At 43.0% G+C, this 22109-nt stretch overlaps 1 protein-coding gene across 3 annotated transcripts in view; it reads right to left on the bottom strand.

Annotated features, from left to right (window-relative positions):
- Nucleotides 1-472: 472 nt before the first annotated feature.
- LOC146045775 (phospholipase A and acyltransferase 3-like) overlaps nucleotides 473-22109 on the bottom strand; it is a 34959-nt gene continuing 13322 nt past the window's right edge. For all 3 annotated transcript variants that reach the window (XM_083164825.1, XM_083164824.1, XM_083164823.1), the window contains 2 exons: nucleotides 10355-10614; nucleotides 473-2527 (listed from right to left, as the gene is read on the bottom strand). In XM_083164825.1, the coding sequence (XP_083020951.1) occupies nucleotides 2426-2527; nucleotides 10355-10614 (362 nt within the window). In that variant the 3' untranslated portion in view covers nucleotides 473-2425. The remainder of the gene's footprint in view (nucleotides 2528-10354; nucleotides 10615-22109) is intronic.

The raw sequence follows: 22109 nt of genomic DNA, 5'->3' as shown, positions 1-22109 counted from the left end.
ACACACAACATAACATATGACTGTCCTGGCATTGGAAAAGATTACATGAAGAGAATATGGTAGAGTATACCAGTTAAAAGCCTGACAAAATGATGGTTTCCCGGTCTGCTCCTACCTCCAATCTCTGTACAGCTCCCTCTCTCCATATCCATCAAGTTTAAAACAGATCAGTGTCCCTGCAACCATTGCTTTCACTTTATGACATCTTTTAGCACACAAAGGAGTAATTTATTCTGTCGAGTGGCCTCTAGTGGTCACTGGCGGTACTTCGCCTCATAGGATTTGTTAGTTAACTTTATATATATGTAGATTGGGATGAAAACCCCCCAAAAAACATAGAGACAAAAATAGCAAGTAAAGTTTATAAGTAAATAGACAAGAAAATAAATATATCAGTGTAATAGTTACCATATATACAGCACAGAGAAAACATCTGGGAAAAATATGTTAATACTTGTATATAACAAAATAACTTAGAATATGTCTAATAAATATCATATTCAGCAAATCAAGATTACTAAGGACTACGCAATGTTAGGCAAAAAATAAATAAAAAAGTTAAATTACAGTTTAAGAGATTATGGGGGTAGATTTACTAAAGTGTCTGAAAATGAAAAGTGTCTCTCATTTCTTTATTGCATATAGAATATGAATGTAGCTATCTCCAACATCCTCACTTGTCGGTTTTAAAATCTCTCGTACTACAGATCTACGCTAATATGTCTTACACATACGGTCATTGGCCCAAGGAAGTTAGCAGGTGGTTCATCGGCTTAGAGTTTACTGCTGACTATTTTGGAAACGGTTTATAATATTTCCCAATCCTAAAGTCACATGATCCTGTAGGTGGAACATTCAATTTTTGACAAGCATATTAGAAAGTTCTTCGCCTTTACTAAAGCCACCTCAATTTCCATAGGGATGGCCATTGACCATCGATAATTCCAAATCATCGATGGTCTATGGGCGATGTGGAATAGTTTTGCCATCACTGGGGGAGAACCAGATGGTTTCCCTCCATTAATGGCATACATAACCTAATAGCTAATATATTTTTCTCTCCCCAAGTGGCTGGGACACGGTGTATAGCTCCACCTCTGACTCCCATAAAGCCGTGCTCCAAGTTCAGTCAAAGAAAATAGAGGACCGTTGATAGGTAAAACCCTAGATCGTCATCTATTGCATAAAATGCCACCATCGATGGCCAGTTGCACTATAAACATCGATGGCAATGGCAAGGATGGCCATCCCTACTATTCCAGGGTTCGAGAACTTTTGACCCTCCATCTGTTGTTGAACTACACATCCCAGCATGCCCTGCAACAGTTTTGATATTTGGCCATGCTAAAACGGTAGCAGGGCATGCTGGGATGTGTAGTTCAACAACAGCTGGAGTGTTACAAAGGTTACCAATGCCCTCTTTATAGAGCTACTGTATTTAGGGAGCACTCATTTCCATTGTATATGGTCCATCTTACTTAGAGGAAAAAGCAGTAAGGACATTTCTCTCTGCCTTCCTGTAAACAGGAGTCTGAATGGGTTCTGTGTTATGGGCAGATTGACCCCATGATACAGAATTCTCATATACTGTAACAGACTGTATAATTTAAACAAGTGAGAGATGAATATACAGTATGAATTATTTCTATGAAATAGAGTAAACACTGCAAATAAAAAGACAATAAATACAGTTTGTAGCCTGAAAAACGTGCTGGAGTCTCATGACTTCAGTACAATGTGCTTTATCTGCCCTTACTACACATTAAACCCCCAATATCATCCGTGCAGTACAGCTTAACACGGTTTGCTCGTGTGGTTTATGACTTGGCTTACCACACTGTCACTTTAAATCGAGACACTCATGAAGTACACAGATTCTGTGGCTGGCTTAATTCAAGCCTGCATTCATCTGGTTTTAACACAGAACCTGTGTAATCCATAATGGTCCCGATTTAATGGGATAGTATAATAGGCCAAATTCTGACTGTTGATAGATGTTCTTGAATCTTATTGCATAAGGAATTCTTACACACCAAAAAAGTGTAGACATAAGGCAGATATTGGTCATTGACTTCAGTACTTTCATGGGTCTGTTACTAACCCAACGAGTCAAACCAAACAACAAAAGGCCGCTCCTCTGCTGTATTCAGGTATTGGTTCTGAGCGACAGTTTACACTGCAATTTCCTTAACGGCAGACTAATGCAAGTGTAGTGGTCCCATAAGCCCATGAGAAGAACTTGGTTGTAGGTCTTATCACTTACTATGCCTATAAGGAATCATAATGTTATCAGTTTTGGTAGGATTTTTTTTTTTGGTATTAATAATAGTGCCAGCTGAGTTGCTACCACCAATGCACTGCTCCAGTAACACTTCATGTTGTACTACAAGGTCTTCTCCCACCATAGGAATGCTGCATAATATGATCACTGGTTCTGCCGCTTGCTCCTCACAACAACCGCAATGGTGGCCAACGCTGCAGCTACAATCCCTCCTCCAACAGCTGCGTACAGAGTAACATTAGCAGCCTGCAAAGGAACAGAAAACTGGTGTTATAGTATATCTCTGCATCACATTCTACGTGTGAAACCCCGACATTATAAATTTACCTTGATATTACGGTTCTTGTATTAAACATCCCCACTACATACAGTACATACCCTAATAATAATAATAAAGGTTTTACAATGAAATAACAAAGGAGCATCACCACTGGTTTCACAATTCAATGTTTTCTAGGCATCATTTTAACTGTCATTCTGAGCCCCTCGCAAGGGATGCTGTCAAAATCCCGACGGTCAAAATCCTGACAGGGTCAAAATCCCGAATGGGTCAAAATACAGACAAGGACAAAATCCCGACATGGACAAAATACCGACATTTAAAATCCCGACAGGGTCAAAATCCCAACATTTAAAATCCCGACAGGGTCAAAATCCCGACATATAGAATGTACAAGTGAAACAGTCTACATGCATAAATGTCGGGATTTTGTCCATGACGGGATTTTGGCTATGTCGGTATTTTGACCCATTCGGGATTTTGACCGTCGGGATTTCATACCGAATCCCCTCACAATGCTCTAGTTGTTTGAGGATTTGTGGCTATACCCCCCAGATTTGACCCCAACCCCATAAGTTACCACTTCGGGTAACACCAACCATAGTGACACCTCTACTGCTGGGGATCTGACGTTACAATTTAGTGACTATCCTCAGCTCCAAATCTCGGAGGAGAGTAGGAGCAGCAGGGCTTATGTTACTCAGTCTGTGCCCATGTTCAGGGACTAATGCTGGCCACACATCAGACCAACCTGACCAACTTTTTTTAAAACCCTTCAAACCTCCAACCATCCTACTTGACAGTCCAACTAAAACAGTTCCCCACACATCTAACCAACTTTTCTTCCAATCAGCAAACTTTTTTTTATTTTATTTTTTAGTCCAGCCAACTTCTGTCCAACTTCTGATGTCACAGAAGTGGGCGGGCAGGTTCTGCCTACTTCTGTTTTATTTCTTACATTTATTCTAATAAAATGGTTTAATTCCACTTTCATGTAGTTGACAGCAAGTGAAAAGTGAAAGTATATGAAACTGCTTCACACACCAGGCAATCTCCTCAAAGTTACATGTATCTGTTCAAATTGTTAAATGCAAATAATCTGTAACAATACAGTGTTGCAACATAGACACTAGATGACTAGATACACACTATCACACTAGGCCCAGCGATATATTTTAAGAAAATTGTTCAGTGTGTATGCTCAATTAACGGGATATGTATGTATATATATCCCGATGCCCGGCAAGTAGAGGCACTCCTCCGGTCTTTGTACTAAAAGACTTTTATTGTGCAAATAACTCCAACGTTTCAGGAGCATGTGCAAAAACCTTGAAAATGGGGTGTTTGTAACCCCGAAACGTTGGAGCTATTTGCACAAACTCTTTTAGTACAAAGACCGGAGGAGTGCCTCTACTTGCTGGCCATCGGGCTATACATCCTTCTCTCTGGAAGGCAACCATGTCAGCTGCAACCCACAAACGGAGTGCCAGGCTGACACAGCAAATTTTTTTAGTTATTGGGAATGCCAAACCAGTGTATAACCAGTATATAGATGTATAATAGATATAAATCTATTATAGATATATCATATTAAAATATATTATATATAATGTGAGCTGGGTGGCCGGCAGTCTCCTGGATGTAGCTACAATATATCGTGGTGCCCCCTGTGTAGTGTGGACATCGATAGACGCACGGATTTGGTGCATAAAAATTTTCATGTCTTAATCACAAACATGTGCACGATGTTTTGAGGACGTATCACACCATGAAAAAGAGGAGTCCAGCATTGAAACGTTGGGCACATGTTTGTGATTAATCCATGAAGATTTTTATGAACCAAACCTGTGAGTGCCGCTAATTGGAGTATGTGTGTGCATATATATATATATATATATATATATATATATATATATATATATATATATATATATATATATATATATATATATATATATATATATATATATACACATACACACACACACACATATACATACACACACCAACTAGCAGCACTCACGGGGTTTGCCCTGCTAATAAAATATTAAAATCCTAGAGGATTGAAACATCTAACAAGATTAAAAAAAAGAACCACATTTGGTGTATTTCTTTTTTACGGTTGCATGGGTTGACCATGATGAGGGCACAGATGCAAATTATATTTCTATTTTTAGTACACAAAAGGTACAAATAAAATGTCAATTAAAGAAAATGACTATATATATATATATATATATATATATATATATAAAAAAATATATATAATTTTGTCATTTTCTTTATTTGACATTTTTTGTGTATGGTTTCCGCTGTTGTTAGCCTGTTCTGGATTTAAGAGGGGGGGTAATAGGAGAGCTGTTGTCAGTGCTGCCTGGGGTGGGGGGTTCTACTGACAGTTCTGGGGGGAGGATGGGGACGGTGGTGTTGCTGGTAGTGCTGGAGGCAATTGAGGGTTCTACTTTCATGGCTGGTGGATGAGGGTTCATCTGTCAGGTCATGCTGTGATGGGGGTGCAGGTCCGGGAGCAGGGCCTGAAGCGGTCAGTGATGGGTGTGAGGGGGAGGGGTATACAGCTGTAAGGTCAGTGATTGGTGGGGGGGGTACAGCTGTCAAGTCAGTGTTGGGGTGGTGCAGCTGTCAGGTCAGAGCAGTGATGTGGGGGGATGTCCGAGTGCTGGTGTGCATTTTACTGAGTGGCCGGTGTAGCGTCACTCTAGACCAGTCATGTCCAACGTTGGCCCTCCAGATGATTTGAAACTACACATCCCAGCATGCTTTGCAATAGTTTTAGCATTCTCTAATAGCAAAACTGTGGCAAAGCATGCTGGGATGTGTAGTTTCACAACATCTGGAGGGCCAACGTTGGACATGCCTGCTCTAGACCTTCTTGGACCCGGCTGGAGCAAGTCGGCAGTAGCATCAAGGACCCTCCTGGACGCAGCAGCTGGAGAAGCACCCTGGCAGTGTCTAGGACCTGCCTGGAGCAGGACAGCAGTGGCGGTGCAGGCCCTCCTGCGTAGGAGAAGGAAGAGAGCAAGGGAGAGAGAAAGAGGAGAAGGGGGGACAAAGGGAGAGAGAAAAAAGATGAAGGACAGCAGGGGAGAGAGAGGGTGACAGACAGGTGGTGGAGGAAAGAAAGAGCATGGTGAGAGAGAAAAGGGGATGGGTAGACAGAGGAAAAGAGGAAAGGGGGAGAAGGAGTGAGTTGACGTGGTGAGGATAAGGATGGTGAATTGACGGGATGAGTGTGAGTGTGGTGAAGGGGGGGAGTGCGGTGATGGGGGGGCGGGGGTGGTGAGGTGACTAGTCCAGAGGTGAGAGGGAGTGAGGTGACATGGGGTAAAGTGGGTGAGTGGTGGTGGTGTTGACGAGAGAGAGAGCTGGTTTGGTGACAGGAGGCAAGAGTGGGTGTGGTGATGGGGGGTGATGTGACGGCAGACGAGAGGGGGTGATGTGACGGTGGGCAAAAGGGGGCAAGGTGACGGCGATCTAGAGGGTGTGACAGCGGGGACGGACAGCGGGGACAGTGACAGAGGGGAACACGGGGACAGTGACAGCAGGCACAGTGACAGGGGTGGGGGTGCGAGATAGTAGCACAACAGTGACAGAAGGGGACTCACGGACAGCGGGTACAATGAGAGTGGGACGCAGTGACAGAAGGGGACAATGACAGTGTTGATACATCAGGCAGCTTCGCATCCCCCATAGAAACCTATGGGGGATGCGGCGGTACAATCGCAGAAAGCTTCCTGCCACCCAGCAAATAGCACACTACTACTAGCTCCCCAGCCGCTGCCCGGACCCGCAGGGGTACCAGTGTAGGGGCAGGAATGGTATGTGTGGTATAAGGAGGAGGGGTATCAGTGTAGGGGCAGGAGGGTTATGTGTGGTATAATTAGGAGGAGGGGTATCAGTGTAGGGGCAGGAGGGGAATGTGTGGTATAATAAGGAGGAGGGGTATCAGTGTAGGGGCAGGAGGGGTATAATAGTGAGGAGGGGTATCAGTGTAGGGGCAGGAGGGGTATGTGTGGTATAATAAGGAGGAGGGGTATCAGTGTAGGGGCAGGAGGGGTATGTGTGGTATAATAAGGAGGAGGGGTATCAGTGTAGGGGCAGGAGGGGTATGTGTTGTATAATAAGCAGGAGGAGCAGGTCCCCGCCTCCAGTGCTGACCGCAGGAGGTATCGGTGCCTCTCCGGCATGCAGGAGGAGGTGTGAGGCACACACTGAAGAGCAGCCACAAGCAGCAGACCCCGGATCTCCCGGGCTGTGACGTGTCCCCGGGGGAGGATCTTGCAGCGCGGCTGCATCTGGGGCTGGAGAATGATGCTGCTCACACCGGAGACCTGGGCCGGGAGTCCGAGAGCAGCTGGCAGCGGCACACAGTCTCAGACCCCCGGAGACGGGATCCCAGGGCGGCGATGACTCTCTGATGCCGGACGGAGGATGTGGCTCCCGCTGATGCTGTGCTGTGGGCTTCTGGGCGCAGGTACGGTGCAGCACTCACTACCCGTTGCATGGATCCCTGCCCCCCGCTGCCCGGGTCCCTGCCCCTCCCGCTGCCCGGATCCCTGCCCCCCCCGCTGCCCGGATCCCTGCCCCCCGCTGCCAGGGTCCCTGCTTGCCCTTGGACACAAGATGCTGCGGGTGGGGGGGGGGACACGGATGCTGCGGGGGCAGCAGTGACAGACATCAGATGTAGGCGGACACTGCTTGTCACTGTCCGCCTACATATCGTTCGGTTGGGGGAACTTTCCCCCTACACCAGAACGATTAGCTGGGGAAAATCAAACAGGTTTGATTTTTCCCAGCAAGTTGGAACGACCGTTCTGTGCCGTTTATCAGCGTTTTTGGCCGTGTGGGAGCAAACGGCTGATAATCGTTTGCTCCCACACACTAGAAAGATTATCATTCCAACCAGCCAAAAGTTGGCTGGTTGGGACGATATCTTTCTGATGTGTGGCCAGCATAAGGCTGCCCTGAGACCTGCACACCGGCTGCTGCTGGGTCACAGTAACAGTATTGTCTGTTTCCTCACCAGAGCTTTTCCCCATCACTCTTTCCTTTAACCCCTGCCTGTCCATCTAACACTACATCTTGTCACCTCACTCTCCTGTCACCCACTGCCTTTCCCCATCACCCTTTCCTGTAACCCTCTGACTGTCTGTCTCCCGCTACTTCTTCTCACCTCACTCTCCTGTCACCCACTGCCTTTCCCTATCACACTTTCCTTTAACCCCTGCCTGTCCATCTAACACTACGTCTTGTCACCTTACTCTCCTGTCACCCACTGCCTTTCCCCATCACACTTTCCTGTAACCCTAGCTACTAGGTCAGGACTCCAGGTACCTAAATGCTGCAGCTGCTGCCTGCACCACAAGGGGTAGCTGTATAGTGGTCCGGCGCCACACAGCTCAAATCCGCTGCCAGTCACACACACTGGCTGACAGTGACTTCAAAAGAACCTCGCCCGGCAGCGCTGGCAGCAGCTGTGTGGGTAGTGGGGAAATCTAAGACACAGCTGAATCATGCTGCGCTCTGATTTCAGCACCAGTGGCTTGCACAATTCAGGGGGTGAGTGTTGGGACCCCTAATGTGTGGAGGCACAGGGACGACCGCCCCTGTTGCCTCTTTGTGGATCCAGCCATTGAGTTGGGTACTTTTTACCTGGGTCTGGGCCTGTACATTTTGATTCCCTGGGTGAAAAAATACATTGGCACCCCCATATTTTTCAAACTGGAAAAGTAAAAGCACTTGCTAGGATGCCCATTTCCACATGTGAAAAAGTTGAAATTGACATACACTGTATTCAAAATCGGCTAGTGTGGAAAAGTTGTGACTTGACCTGAAAAAGAAACCTGCAAAAGCATTTTGCTCTAAGTCAATATCTTCTGTTCTGGCAAGAGTCCTAAAGTTTCGCTTTTTTTTACCGCATAATGTTTAAAATACCGCACCTAATAACAGAGCGTAATGCAAGGTTTACTGAACTTACTGTAGCATTCAGTAAAGAGTTGGACATTAGGTGCCCTATTCTATTAAGGGGAAACAAAAGTGATTACACTTTCGGGTGAATATATTCACAATTGTGACCAGGAAAACGGGTCAGTTATAAGGGATTTTTTTCTCCCGCAAAAGTCAGTAACCTTGCACTAGGACAAGCTTGTACTCTCTTTTACTATGCTAAAGTATATTAATGAACCACTATAAGACATCCTGACATAATTTTAAGTAGATCGGAGCTTCTTCATACATTTCGTTATTTTCATCTAAAAAGCAAAACCTTTGGTGTCTTGCCAGAACAGAAGATATTGACTTTGAGCAAAATGCTTTTGAACGTTTCTTATTCAGGTCATGTCACAATTTTTTCACACTAGCCGATTTTGAATATCTCAATATCATACATACAGGACACCTGTACTTACAGAACACTCCCAAGAAATTGGATTGTTATCCAGCACTGGTCCTATAATCATCATTATGCACTTGATTTGAGAGCATTTAGTTAAATCATTATAATCACACATTTCTTAGCAGTTATACCCAGGGACTTTCAGTCACATCCTCCTTTATCTAAAACAAAACATTTAAAAAAAATTCTGTCATACCCAGGATTCTAAACCCCCCCCCCCACCCCCCCCCCCCCCCACCCCATTTTAGTGCCACTTACACATAATGCATCCTGTAGTGCTGCTTACATGCATAACACACCTTGTAGTGTCGCATACACATATAATGCCCCCTAGCAGTGCCCCATTATACACATAATGGTCCCAGTAGTGCCGCTTACACATATAATGCCCCCATGTAGTGCCTTACACACATAATGCCCCACTAGTGCTGCTTACAAATATAACCCTACACTAGTGCTGCTTAAACGTATAATGCCCCTGAAGTGTCGCTTACCTATATTCTGGTTGCCAGAGGTTCCATGCTCGTTGCCAGGGGGGATTACATGGCCGATGCCATAGAAGGTTACATGCTTGTGGCCAGGAATGACTACATGCTTGTCGCCCAGGGGGAGTTAAATTGCCCACCCACCAGCCTAAATGGCCGCCTGCCCGCCCATCCATAGCAGAGGCGCAGAATCTCTGACAGCATTAGAGACCCTGCACCCCTCATAAGATGGTCGCCGCCACAAAAGGAGACAGCCCCTAGAGGTCCCCCTGCACCTCTAGTGTCTGACAGTGTGACAGATGCAGGAGGACCTAGCGTTTGTGTCTTGTGTTTCCTGTGGCGGCAGGCCGGGGTGCAGGGTCTCTGTAATACACTCAGACTCTGCTATGCAGGGCCGGCAACATAAATCTTGGGGCCCGCTACACTGACATCCCTGCGGGCCCCCCTTGACCAAGCACACAAACACACCACCACCACCTTGACCACCATTCCCACACATCTCTACCCAGTGTGTACCAAGGGTTTGTGATGTCACCAATGTGTGACATAAGTCATGATATCACACGTTTCCCATCTTTATGTCTGCAATGCTATAGATACAGAAACCATGTCACTAATATAGTACTTAAATGGCAGCAGTGCACAAAAAACATACAAAGAAACAAGCCAAAAACGACATACTGTTCACTTGACATCAATGAAAAAGTCACAATACCCATGCTAGAAATCTGAGTTAACAGAAATAAACTAAACAATAGAAAAAAAATAGGAGAAATGGCCCTGCTTGTTGCAGGGGCCCAAGCCAACAGCTTGCAACCAGCCCCCACACATCCAATGCTTTACAGAAAACTGCTCCACCGAATATAAACACTGCTGTCTTATCTGACATACTATACCTGATCAGAGAAGCAGTCTCCATATCGGAGTTCTGTCACAAAGTGCTCACAGTTGGCAGTGGTGACACTGTAAGGCATTATCTGACCCACTTGCTCTAGTGCCGCTTGCACCACCTTTTCTGGAGGGTAAGGACTTTTCTTCAGATCATATTTATTATTGACCCTGTAACTGCATCCATGCGCGACTTCCTCTAGATGATCTTTCCTGACTACTGCAGAGCCACCAAAAGCGGAGGATAAGCTAGACCAGCCTTCCTGATCTGAGGACGGAGAAAGAAGAGTTATTCCATGGTTCTCAAGCATTCTTTATCAAACTGCTATATTAATACGGGAAGTATATACTGTATAAGAGAGAGAAAAGGTGAATTATTTGTTAGTACTGCTACAGATAAAGGTGTCCACTGAAGGAACCAAAATCTATGACACAGGTTCCCAAAGTCGGTCCTCAAGACCCCACACAGAGCATATTTTGCAGGTCTCCTCACAGAATCAACTGAATAATAATTAGCGCCACCTTAAAATGTGCCAGTCAGTAATAAATGCAGCTGTAGGGTGACCTGGAAAACGTGAACTGTATGAGGTCCTGAGGACCGAGTCTGAGAACCACTGATCTATGGGATATATTTACTAAAAGTCAATTTGTGATAAATTTCAGCTAAAATGTATTTGATATTGGGCTTCCAGGGCTAGCAGACACATTTACAAACTGATGATTTTATATATATATATATATATATATATATATATATATATATATATATATATATATATATATATATATATATATATATATATATATATATATATATATATATATATATATATATATATATATATTAATTCATAGGTGAGGGGATGGGGGGTACTTTTTACCTGGGCCTGTTGAGGGGGCACGGAGGATCTGGGGTTCTGCTGCCTCCTATCCCCCCAGCCAGCCTATTCTTCAGGTCTTTAGTACAGCAGAGCACGCACTGCTGTGTGCTGATGGGGAGAGACGCAGCTGCAGAGGCGGTCAGTCTGGTATCTGGACGCCAGGTCGAGGGGGTTTAGATCGACCATGTAATATCGGCCACCCTTAGTCAACCTGGCTTAGTGTGATGAATAAAGATAGTCAGCGGCCACTAGAGCGGCAGTAATGGCACTGGCGACTGATCGGCGGGACCATGGTCGAAGGACACTTTTTCAGGATTTTTTGGTACTGTCCACTTGGATCATTCTTTACTGTCCAAGTGGACATAGAGTTGCCCAAAGCATGCCAAGCATAGAAAGCCATGTGAGGGGAAGCTGTGCACATAAACAGTGTTCTGGGGGACCCCTGTGACATTGCGCACCAAAAGTCCTGTCGACCATGGTACTGCAGATCAGCTGCTGGTGTCTAGCTAGCGCTACTGCCGCTCTAGTGGCCGCCGACTATCTTTACGCATCTAACTAAGCCGTGTCGACTAAGGTGTGGTCGACCATACCATAGTCGATCTAAACCCAGTCAACCCGCTATACTTCTCTACCTGCATGATGTACGGGAGGTGGGAGGAGCAATCGCACCAGCTCCCTGTCACCCAGTCGTAGCAGTCACCAGTCCCCCACTCTCATCATGTGCAAAATATTACCTACTTAATGCTCTTTTCAGTTGAGGGGGATTGGCCACACCCTCCACTCACTGCGGAGAAAGCACATCTAGGAATAGCATTACATAAGTGCAGAAACTTAGGCAGGGCATCATTAAAGTGCGGGAACTTAGGCAGGGCATTATAAAAGTGCGGGAACTTTAACAGGGCATTATAAAAGTGCGGGAACTTAGGCAGGGCATTACAAAAGTGGGGGAACTTAGGCAGGGCATTACAAAAGTGGAAAACGAGAGTGTGTTTGCTATTCGCACAGGACCCTCAAACGTGTTGAGAAAAATGGGTGTACCCCTATTGTACTAATATATACACAGATATGTATTTTTCACAAGGGGTGTGCTACCACTGGACACAAAGAAATATGGACAAATAGCAAGAGAAAAGTGTGTCCTGTTGTGGTGCACCTAGATAAACTTAACGATTAAAATATAACTTTTATTAATATTTTTAAAGGCGAAATATAAAAACACACATCAACAAGGCATCCACGCAGCACGGTATTTCCTGAGTATGGACGAGAAAATGATTTACACAATATCATTATTCAATTGCTGCGATTCGTCCTTGAACGAAATTATTTTGTGTGTAATGAGGCCTTCTACCTCCAGGTACGGGGGACCGCTATGGGGAGCACATGTGCTCCGACATACGCTAACCTGTACCTGGGGTGGTGGGAACGGGAGGTGGTATTCCACGAACACAATGAACTGTATACGAACCACATATTTCTGTGGTTACGATATATAGACGACCTCTTGATCATCTGGGAGGGAGATGCGGACCTCTTTGTAGCCTTCATTAATATCCTCAACACCAACCGATTCAATCTCCGTCTCACCTACGAAATGAGTCAGGAAGGGGTCAATTACCTGGACCTGCGGCTAAATATAGAAAAGGATGGAACCATCTCCTCGGACATGTTTAGAAAAAAGACGGCTACCAACTCATTATTACACTCTGGAAGCGCTCACTTCCCCCCGGTTATTAAGGGGTTGCCAAAGGGAGAGTTCTTGCGCACCAAACGCAACTGCTCACAGGAGAATACATTCCTCAAAAGAGCAGACGAACTCAGTGGCCGTCTCAAAGAGAGAGGCTATAGCAATCGAGCCATCAAAGCAGCCTATAATGACACCAAAAAAGTTAAAAGAGAATCTCTACTCATCCCTGCTAACAAAACCATTAAAGAAGACCAAAAGGTCAGATTCATAGGAACGTACTGCCAAGAATGGCGTGACATCCAAGGGATACTCAACCAACATCTCGATATCTTGAAGACCGATCCCGACCTATCCCCCATTCTGGGTAATAAAATCGATATCAGCTGGAGGAGGAGTAGAAATTTACGGGACATATTAGTCCACAGCCATCTAGACAAGGTCAAAGGGCATGACAAAACAAGAAAAGGCTCACGAAAGTGTGGCACCTGCAAGGCCTGTATGTATATGGTCACCAGAGACTCATACCAAGACAAATTCCAACACACATGGGTAATCAGGGATAGCATCACCTGCGACACGGCAGGTGTTGTGTATCATCTGCAATGCCCATGTAACAGAATATACATAGGCAAGACAATCAGGCCTCTTAAGAAGCGCATACTGGAGCATGTCAACAGTATTAAAAATGCTCAGAAAGATAAGAGAGCTATGAAAACACTCACTCCAGTGGCTCGTCACTTTGACCGCTGTCACCAGCAAGACCCCACGGGGTTGAAAGCCCATGGACTATTGAAGGTCAATCTGGGGATCAGGAGAGGCGATCTAGACAGAGAATTGTTGAGACAGGAAACCAGACTCATTTTTTTACTTGATGCCATGTTTCCACATGGTTTAAATGAGGAAAATAAATACACAGCCTACCTCTAAAAATGCTGACATTATAACAGTAATTCACTACCAGAGTTGCAATACATTCAGATTCATATTAAAAATATTTAAAATATTTTCCAAAACACTCTGCTTGCTGACCTTCTTTGATCAGACACATGTCTTTCTAGTGTAGTTATGAGGAGAATTAATGTCTTATTTTGACTTAAGAACTGCTGAAATTATGAGATAGACCTTCTGTCGACAAATCGACATCAACTTAACCATATTGATCTACCCCCTAAACCTACATACCCACTAATGTACAGATCTATTACTAACCGATTATTGTTATAAGTAAGAAAATTGCCGACACAATTTCTGTCGACATAATACTAAATGTTTCCACTACATCATTTCTCTTATTATATTATAATTTACTAGCATATTTTTACACATTGAGAATGTATACACCACTTATAATCATTGGGTCACAAATCCCTTGCCTTGGTTTTGCACAGTTTTATTTCACGTTTTGTTTGGTTTTCACCCTTACACCATTTGTTTGTTTCACTGCCTCTTCTCTACCACAACAATACGCATGTTATGTCAATAATTTTATTTCACCTACTCTTTCCATCCTTAATCTGATAACGTCAGATAGACTCTATTACACCTATTATCTAATCTTGCATTTTTTCATGCATTTCACACATCTCTCTGAGAGATACACGCCCTCTCACCATATTTCACTTTCATCATATGTATACAATTTTTTATGACATATTGATACTGTTTCCAGGAACAGTGCGCCGTGTCACTCTACAATGTGACACAACGTGTTCACATATCTCTAACTATTACAACCATTATAACTCCTTTATGAATTTATATTAATTCAGGTGTACATGTATTTCATTTTTATTATTACAGACCCTATAAGTAAGATACCCGTATCATCATAGATACAAAATATATATTTTTATTAGGGGTTTGCGTAGCAGTTTTGGTCAATATCTTCTTTCCTTTTATGACAGTTTGTACCGGTCAGCGGCATGTGTGTGTATTCATTTAATTATTTATTATTAAGACCCACAAATACAGATTATTCTCCTTTTCGTTTTCTCTGTCTCGTGGTATACTGTATCGTCTCACGACTATTATAGGGAACAAATACAATCTTCCTATACGCATGTATCAAGACACATGTCACCTTCTCATTTCTTACTCCTCATTCAGTCTTTCCAGGGACAGTTAAATTTGTATTGTTGACATGTATATTAGTAACTTTTCCATATCCAAATATCCTGTGTTCCAGAAGCTGACAACCACTGTAAGCGGGGACCTTAGAATATGTGTAAAATATACACATAGAGTTTACTATGATTCAATACTTGTCAATTAGAGCTAGACTTTGGAATTCACGCCCATTTAGTCTGAACTATCCGGTTATTGGTCACCGCACCATAACAATTTCAACGCGCATCATGATTCAAACAAGCCTGCTGAACTACCATACGCCGCTCCGGAGATGGAGCGACGAGATGATTGGACATCCTCCAGCCATTGAACGCTGAGACAGTTACGCCCACCAACTAACAGGGTATTTAAACACCTCAGGAAGGCCTGTCGGGTTGGCCTTGAAAAAGCTGAATGCGAAGCGTACGCCGGCTAGCGGTGACGCTCCCTGACTCGCATCTGACTAGGATGTAATTTTGATTTATGTTTTAACCCACAGGAACCCCTTCATTACTGTGCGCACCGCTCTATCACCGTACAGTGGGCACCACTGGTGATAATCCGTGACCATTTATTGGCTATTAGCCAAGGGCATACTTTAAGAAATCTGCTGCCTATTCGGGATTGACCTTAAAACATCTTAGGCAATCTTATAAGGCATTATTGCTGTACCCTATCTTTATTCATTATACTATCACAGAAGGGCACGCTGTAACTTATCTATCATTTACAGCGATCTATGCCCCCACCCTCTATTGAATTGTGGTATCAGCACAGATATATACAGGTGGATTGCTACTAAACATCCACCACTAGCCGTTGGCAGCACCCCTGCTAATTGATTAAATGTATCACATTTATTTGAAACAAATAAACACAATTGTTTCAAAGGGAACAAAACCCTATTCGCAAGTCAGTGACTGTTAAAAGCATCATGTACTGATAGGCAGCGTTCCTGTTGACTGCCTAAATATATTAAAATCAACAGTACCTAAGCACAATTTATTTACTGTCGTTCCAAATGTATATTAAAAACCTTATTTATAAATGAATGATTGTCAAAACACTGTATGCTGACACAGACCTCACTGCATGTCGACACGGTTCAGCAACAATAAAAACTCTTTATGATAAAAAGAGCTAGAAATGTACCTCTTTCCTCTATAAAAGCTATTATAGCCTAAACAAGAGGTTGTGGAGGAATTCTGATATATGCCGCAATCAATGCAGGCCGACTGATGTGTTGACTTTTCTGCACTACAGGATATTAATATAAAAACATCTCATGACATACAAGTCCATTTATTCAACACTAAGGCTACCTTACTTTAAGGGCAATTCTAGCCTGTACAATAGAGGTTTGAATAACCCAAGGTACATTCTGAATCAGTCGACACCTATGTTGACCGGTATCTATGTTGACTTCTCATAAATATTTGTTATTTATCTGACAACACTCATAAGCTTATTTGGAAACAACAGAACCTATCACGATAGACAGATTCTTAACATAGAGGCTCCCTCATAACTAAGGCAATTCCAGCCTACATAATAGAGGTTAGAGCAACCCTATGTGACATTAGAATTTTCTGATACCCATGCTGACACATGAGAAAGGTTACAAATACTGATCGGCAACGGTGTCTCATGTGATATAGTGATAGTCTACCGTATATATTAATTTTTTAAATTGGCTGTGGACACCAGCCTAATTGTGCATATTCATATTGATCACTGCACTGGTGCTAGTATGTGCGCATTTGTGTGAAGGGTCCTGGAGCTACATTGACACCACTACACTAGATGTAATAATCACTAATAATAAAGGTGTCAGCATATTATACCTGTGGGCAGTGTTCCCTCTAAGCTGTGCGCTCGCACACAACTCGACAAGCGTGCGCACAGACATTACAACAGTGCGCACAAAGCAGCAGTGGTCCCTTTTTGCAGTTGTGGACTCAATTATTGTGTGTTTCACCCATTAACTACATTGTGGGCTGTGTTTTAAATGTTTAATACCATTTTGAAGTAAAGTTAACACAAATTCTGAACGCCATTTTCCAGTTATATATAAATGACGCACAAAAATTTAAATTTCCTTAAAAAGTTGCACAAACAAAATCTTTTGCCGCACACAGCCTTCGTAAAATTAGAGGGAACATTGCCTGTGGGGTTACCAATATTTACCTCTAGTCAAAAACGGATGTGGAGTCAGAGAGCCGCCGCTTTTTAAACACATCCATATACACTTTGTCTTGTTTGTGTGTTTTTATATTTCGCCTTTAAAAATATTAATAAAAGTTATATTTTAATCGTTAAGTTTATCTAGGTGCACCACAACAGGACACACTTTTCTCTTGCTATTTGTCCATATTTCTTTGTGTCCAGTGGTAGCACACCCCTTGTGAAAAATACATATCTGTGTATATATTAGTACAATAGGGGTACACCCATTTTTCTCAACACGTTTGAGGGTCCTGTGCGAATAGCAAACACACTCTCGTTTTGCTCTATTGTATGTGAATTCCTTTTCACGTTCTTGGCTATTCAGCACGGACAAGTCATCATAAATTTACTAATATATTCAGACAACTTGGTAAATCCATTCATTATCAGCCCGACTGATCCCCTATCTGAGGTGTTTTACCCCAGGTCAAATCATGCTTAACCCAGAAATATCAATGAATGTTACTCCCCAGTTCAGCTTGAGCAATGAAATGGATCTCAGGCAAGCCAACCTGAGAAAATGCAGAGAGACCATGTTAGAAAAAGACCTGTCCCAATTCAATACATCACAAGAAGATTGGATGAATGACCTATTACAACTCAAAATGATCTTGGTAAAACAAACCAAGACATTTTGGAATAAAATGACTTTTGAAAGTTATATCAAACAAAAAGTCACACCAAGGGGTCTAAGACCCAGGGTCTTTCCCTCGTTTGAATTGGCAACACCGGCACTGAAAAGCGAATGGGAAAGAGCTTTAACCAATTGCTCTTTCAAGCTTATCAATATTTTGGTCAGACATGATGAAACCATCCTCAACCAATACACGGCAGACATTTCGATGCTCAGCAATAAACTAAAACAATTTGAAAGCTTGGACAAATTTCAAAAGACCTACATGAAATTTAAGAGTGAGATAGATAGCCTGGAGAAGGAGATCATCAGTAGAAAAAAGGGCAAAATGCAGAGAGACATTAACGATTTTATGAATGACCGGGTATACAGATGGAACCCCTACAATAAAAAACGAATCCCATCCAATAATCCGGGCAATTACAGCAGCTCAGAATTGGAATCATCAGGGAATGAGTCAGGACAGGATCACCCCACCCCTGGCACCTCACAAAGGAATTTTTTAGGCGCAAGCCCTGGCCATATCAGAGAAACCCTAGGAAGAGACATGGCAGGACAAGGAGGGGGCAGAAGAAAAAAATGAGAAGTGAGAGATTGGAGGGAGGACCACAGAGAACGGCGGAGGTACCGCAACTAGAAAACCCAGAAAATTCACTTAAAATCATAAACCTCTCTGATCATATACTCACACACTCACAGGCCGATAGTCTCTGGTATAGGGGGGTTGACGGAAAAGGCTAGCGAATTTGTCGATTTCCATCTGCGACAACATGTAGTCACCCTACCCTCCTATGTCAGAGACACCATGGATGTCCTTAAAAAATTACAGGATGTGGTTCTCGATGACAACTCTTGGCTGATCACGTGTGACGTGGAAAGCCTCTACACGAGCATACCTCATCAACAAGGCATCCACGCAGCACGGTATTTCCTGAGTATGGACCGAGAAAATGATTTACACGATATCATTATTCAATTGCTGCGATTCGTCCTTGAACGAAATTATTTTGTGTGTAATGAGGCCTTCTACCTCCAGGTACGGGGGACCGCTATGGGGAGCACATGTGCTCCGACATACGCTAACCTGTACCTGGGGTGGTGGGAACGGGAGGTGGTATTCCACGAACACAATGAACTGTATACGAACCACATACTTCTGTGGTTACGATATATAGACGACCTCTTGATCATCTGGGAGGGAGATGCGGACCTCTTTGTAGCCTTCATTAATATCCTCAACACCAACCGATTCAATCTCCGTCTCACCTACGAAATGAGTCAGGAAGGGGTCAATTACCTGGACCTGCGGCTAAATATAGAAAAGGATGGAACCATCTCCTCGGACATGTTTAGAAAAAAGACGGCTACCAACTCATTATTACACTCTGGAAGCGCCCACTTCCCCCCGGTTATTAAGGGGTTGCCAAAGGGAGAGTTCTTGCGCACCAAACGCAACTGCTCACAGGAGAATACATTCCTCAAAAGAGCAGACGAACTCAGTGGCCGTCTCAAAGAGAGAGGCTATAGCAATCGAGCCATCAAAGCAGCCTATAATGACACCAAAAAAGTTAAAAGAGAATCTCTACTCATCCCTGCTAACAAAACCATTAAAGAAGACCAAAAGGTCAGATTCATAGGAACGTACTGCCAAGAATGGCGTGACATCCAAGGGATACTCAACCAACATCTCGATATCTTGAAGACCGATCCCGACCTATCCCCCATTCTGGGTAATAAAATCGATATCAGCTGGAGGAGGAGTAGAAATTTACGGGACATATTAGTCCACAGCCATCTAGACAAGGTCAAAGGGCATGACAAAACAAGAAAAGGCTCACGAAAGTGTGGCACCTGCAAGGCCTGTATGTATATGGTCACCAGAGACTCATACCAAGACAAATTCCAACACACATGGGTAATCAGGGATAGCATCACCTGCGACACGGCAGGTGTTGTGTATCATCTGCAATGCCCATGTAACAGAATATACATAGGCAAGACAATCAGGCCTCTTAAGAAGCGCATACTGGAGCATGTCAACAGTATTAAAAATGCTCAGAAAGATAAGAGAGCTATGAAAACACTCACTCCAGTGGCTCGTCACTTTGACCGCTGTCACCAGCAAGACCCCACGGGGTTGAAAGCCCATGGACTATTGAAGGTCAATCTGGGGATCAGGAGAGGCGATCTAGACAGAGAATTGTTGAGACAGGAAACCAGACTCATTTTTTTACTTGATGCCATGTTTCCACATGGTTTAAATGAGGAAAATAAATACACAGCCTACCTCTAAAAATGCTGACATTATAACAGTAATTCACTACCAGAGTTGCAATACATTCAGATTCATATTAAAAATATTTAAAATATTTTCCAAAACACTCTGCTTGCTGACCTTCTTTGATCAGACACATGTCTTTCTAGTGTAGTTATGAGGAGAATTAATGTCTTATTTTGACTTAAGAACTGCTGAAATTATGAGATAGACCTTCTGTCGACAAATCGACATCAACTTAACCATATTGATCTACCCCCTAAACCTACATACCCACTAATGTACAGATCTATTACTAACCGATTATTGTTATAAGTAAGAAAATTGCCGACACAATTTCTGTCGACATAATACTAAATGTTTCCACTACATCATTTCTCTTATTATATTATAATTTACTAGCATATTTTTACACATTGAGAATGTATACACCACTTATAATCATTGGGTCACAAATCCCTTGCCTTGGTTTTGCACAGTTTTATTTCACGTTTTGTTTGGTTTTCACCCTTACACCATTTGTTTGTTTCACTGCCTCTTCTCTACCACAACAATACGCATGTTATGTCAATAATTTTATTTCACCTACTCTTTCCATCCTTAATCTGATAACGTCAGATAGACTCTATTACACCTATTATCTAATCTTGCATTTTTTCATGCATTTCACACATCTCTCTGAGAGATACACGCCCTCTCACCATATTTCACTTTCATCATATGTATACAATTTTTTATGACATATTGATACTGTTTCCAGGAACAGTGCGCCGTGTCACTCTACAATGTGACACAACGTGTTCACATATCTCTAACTATTACAACCATTATAACTCCTTTATGAATTTATATTAATTCAGGTGTACATGTATTTCATTTTTATTATTACAGACCCTATAAGTAAGATACCCGTATCATCATAGATACAAAATATATATTTTTATTAGGGGTTTGCGTAGCAGTTTTGGTCAATATCTTCTTTCCTTTTATGACAGTTTGTACCGGTCAGCGGCATGTGTGTGTATTCATTTAATTATTTATTATTAAGACCAACAAATACAGATTATTCTCCTTTTCGTTTTCTCTGTCTCGTGGTATACTGTATCGTCTCACGACTATTATAGGGAACAAATACAATCTTCCTATACGCATGTATCAAGACACATGTCACCTTCTCATTTCTTACTCCTCATTCAGTCTTTCCAGGGACAGTTAAATTTGTATTGTTGACATGTATATTAGTAACTTTTCCATATCCAAATATCCTGTGTTCCAGAAGCTGACAACCGCTGTAAGCGGGGACCTTAGAATATGTGTAAAATATACACATAGAGTTTACTATGATTCAATACTTGTCAATTAGAGCTAGACTTTGGAATTCACGCCCATTTAGTCTGAACTATCCGGTTATTGGTCACCGCACCATAACAATTTCAACGCGCATCATGATTCAAACAAGCCTGCTGAACTACCATACGCCGCTCCGGAGATGGAGCGACGAGATGATTGGACATCCTCCAGCCATTGAACGCTGAGACAGTTACGCCCACCAACTAACAGGGTATTTAAACACCTCAGGAAGGCCTGTCGGGTTGGCCTTGAAAAAGCTGAATGCGAAGCGTACGCCGGCTAGCGGTGACGCTCCCTGACTCGCATCTGACTAGGATGTAATTTTGATTTATGTTTTAACCCACAGGAACCCCTTCATTACTGTGCGCACCGCTCTATCACCGTACAGTGGGCACCACTGGTGATAATCCGTGACCATTTATTGGCTATTAGCCAAGGGCATACTTTAAGAAATCTGCTGCCTATTAGGGATTGACCTTAAAACATCTTAGGCAATCTTATAAGGCATTATTGCTGTACCCTATCTTTATTCATTATACTATCACAGAAGGGCACGCTGTAACTTATCTATCATTTACAGCGATCTATGCCCCCACCCTCTATT

Source organism: Crinia signifera, chromosome 11, assembly GCF_055691185.1.
Source record: "Crinia signifera chromosome 11, ASM5569118v1, whole genome shotgun sequence".
Lineage (NCBI taxonomy): Eukaryota > Metazoa > Chordata > Amphibia > Anura > Myobatrachidae > Crinia > Crinia signifera.
Note: the sequence above shows the minus strand (reverse complement) of the source record. Positions and strands in the feature narration are given on the sequence as shown.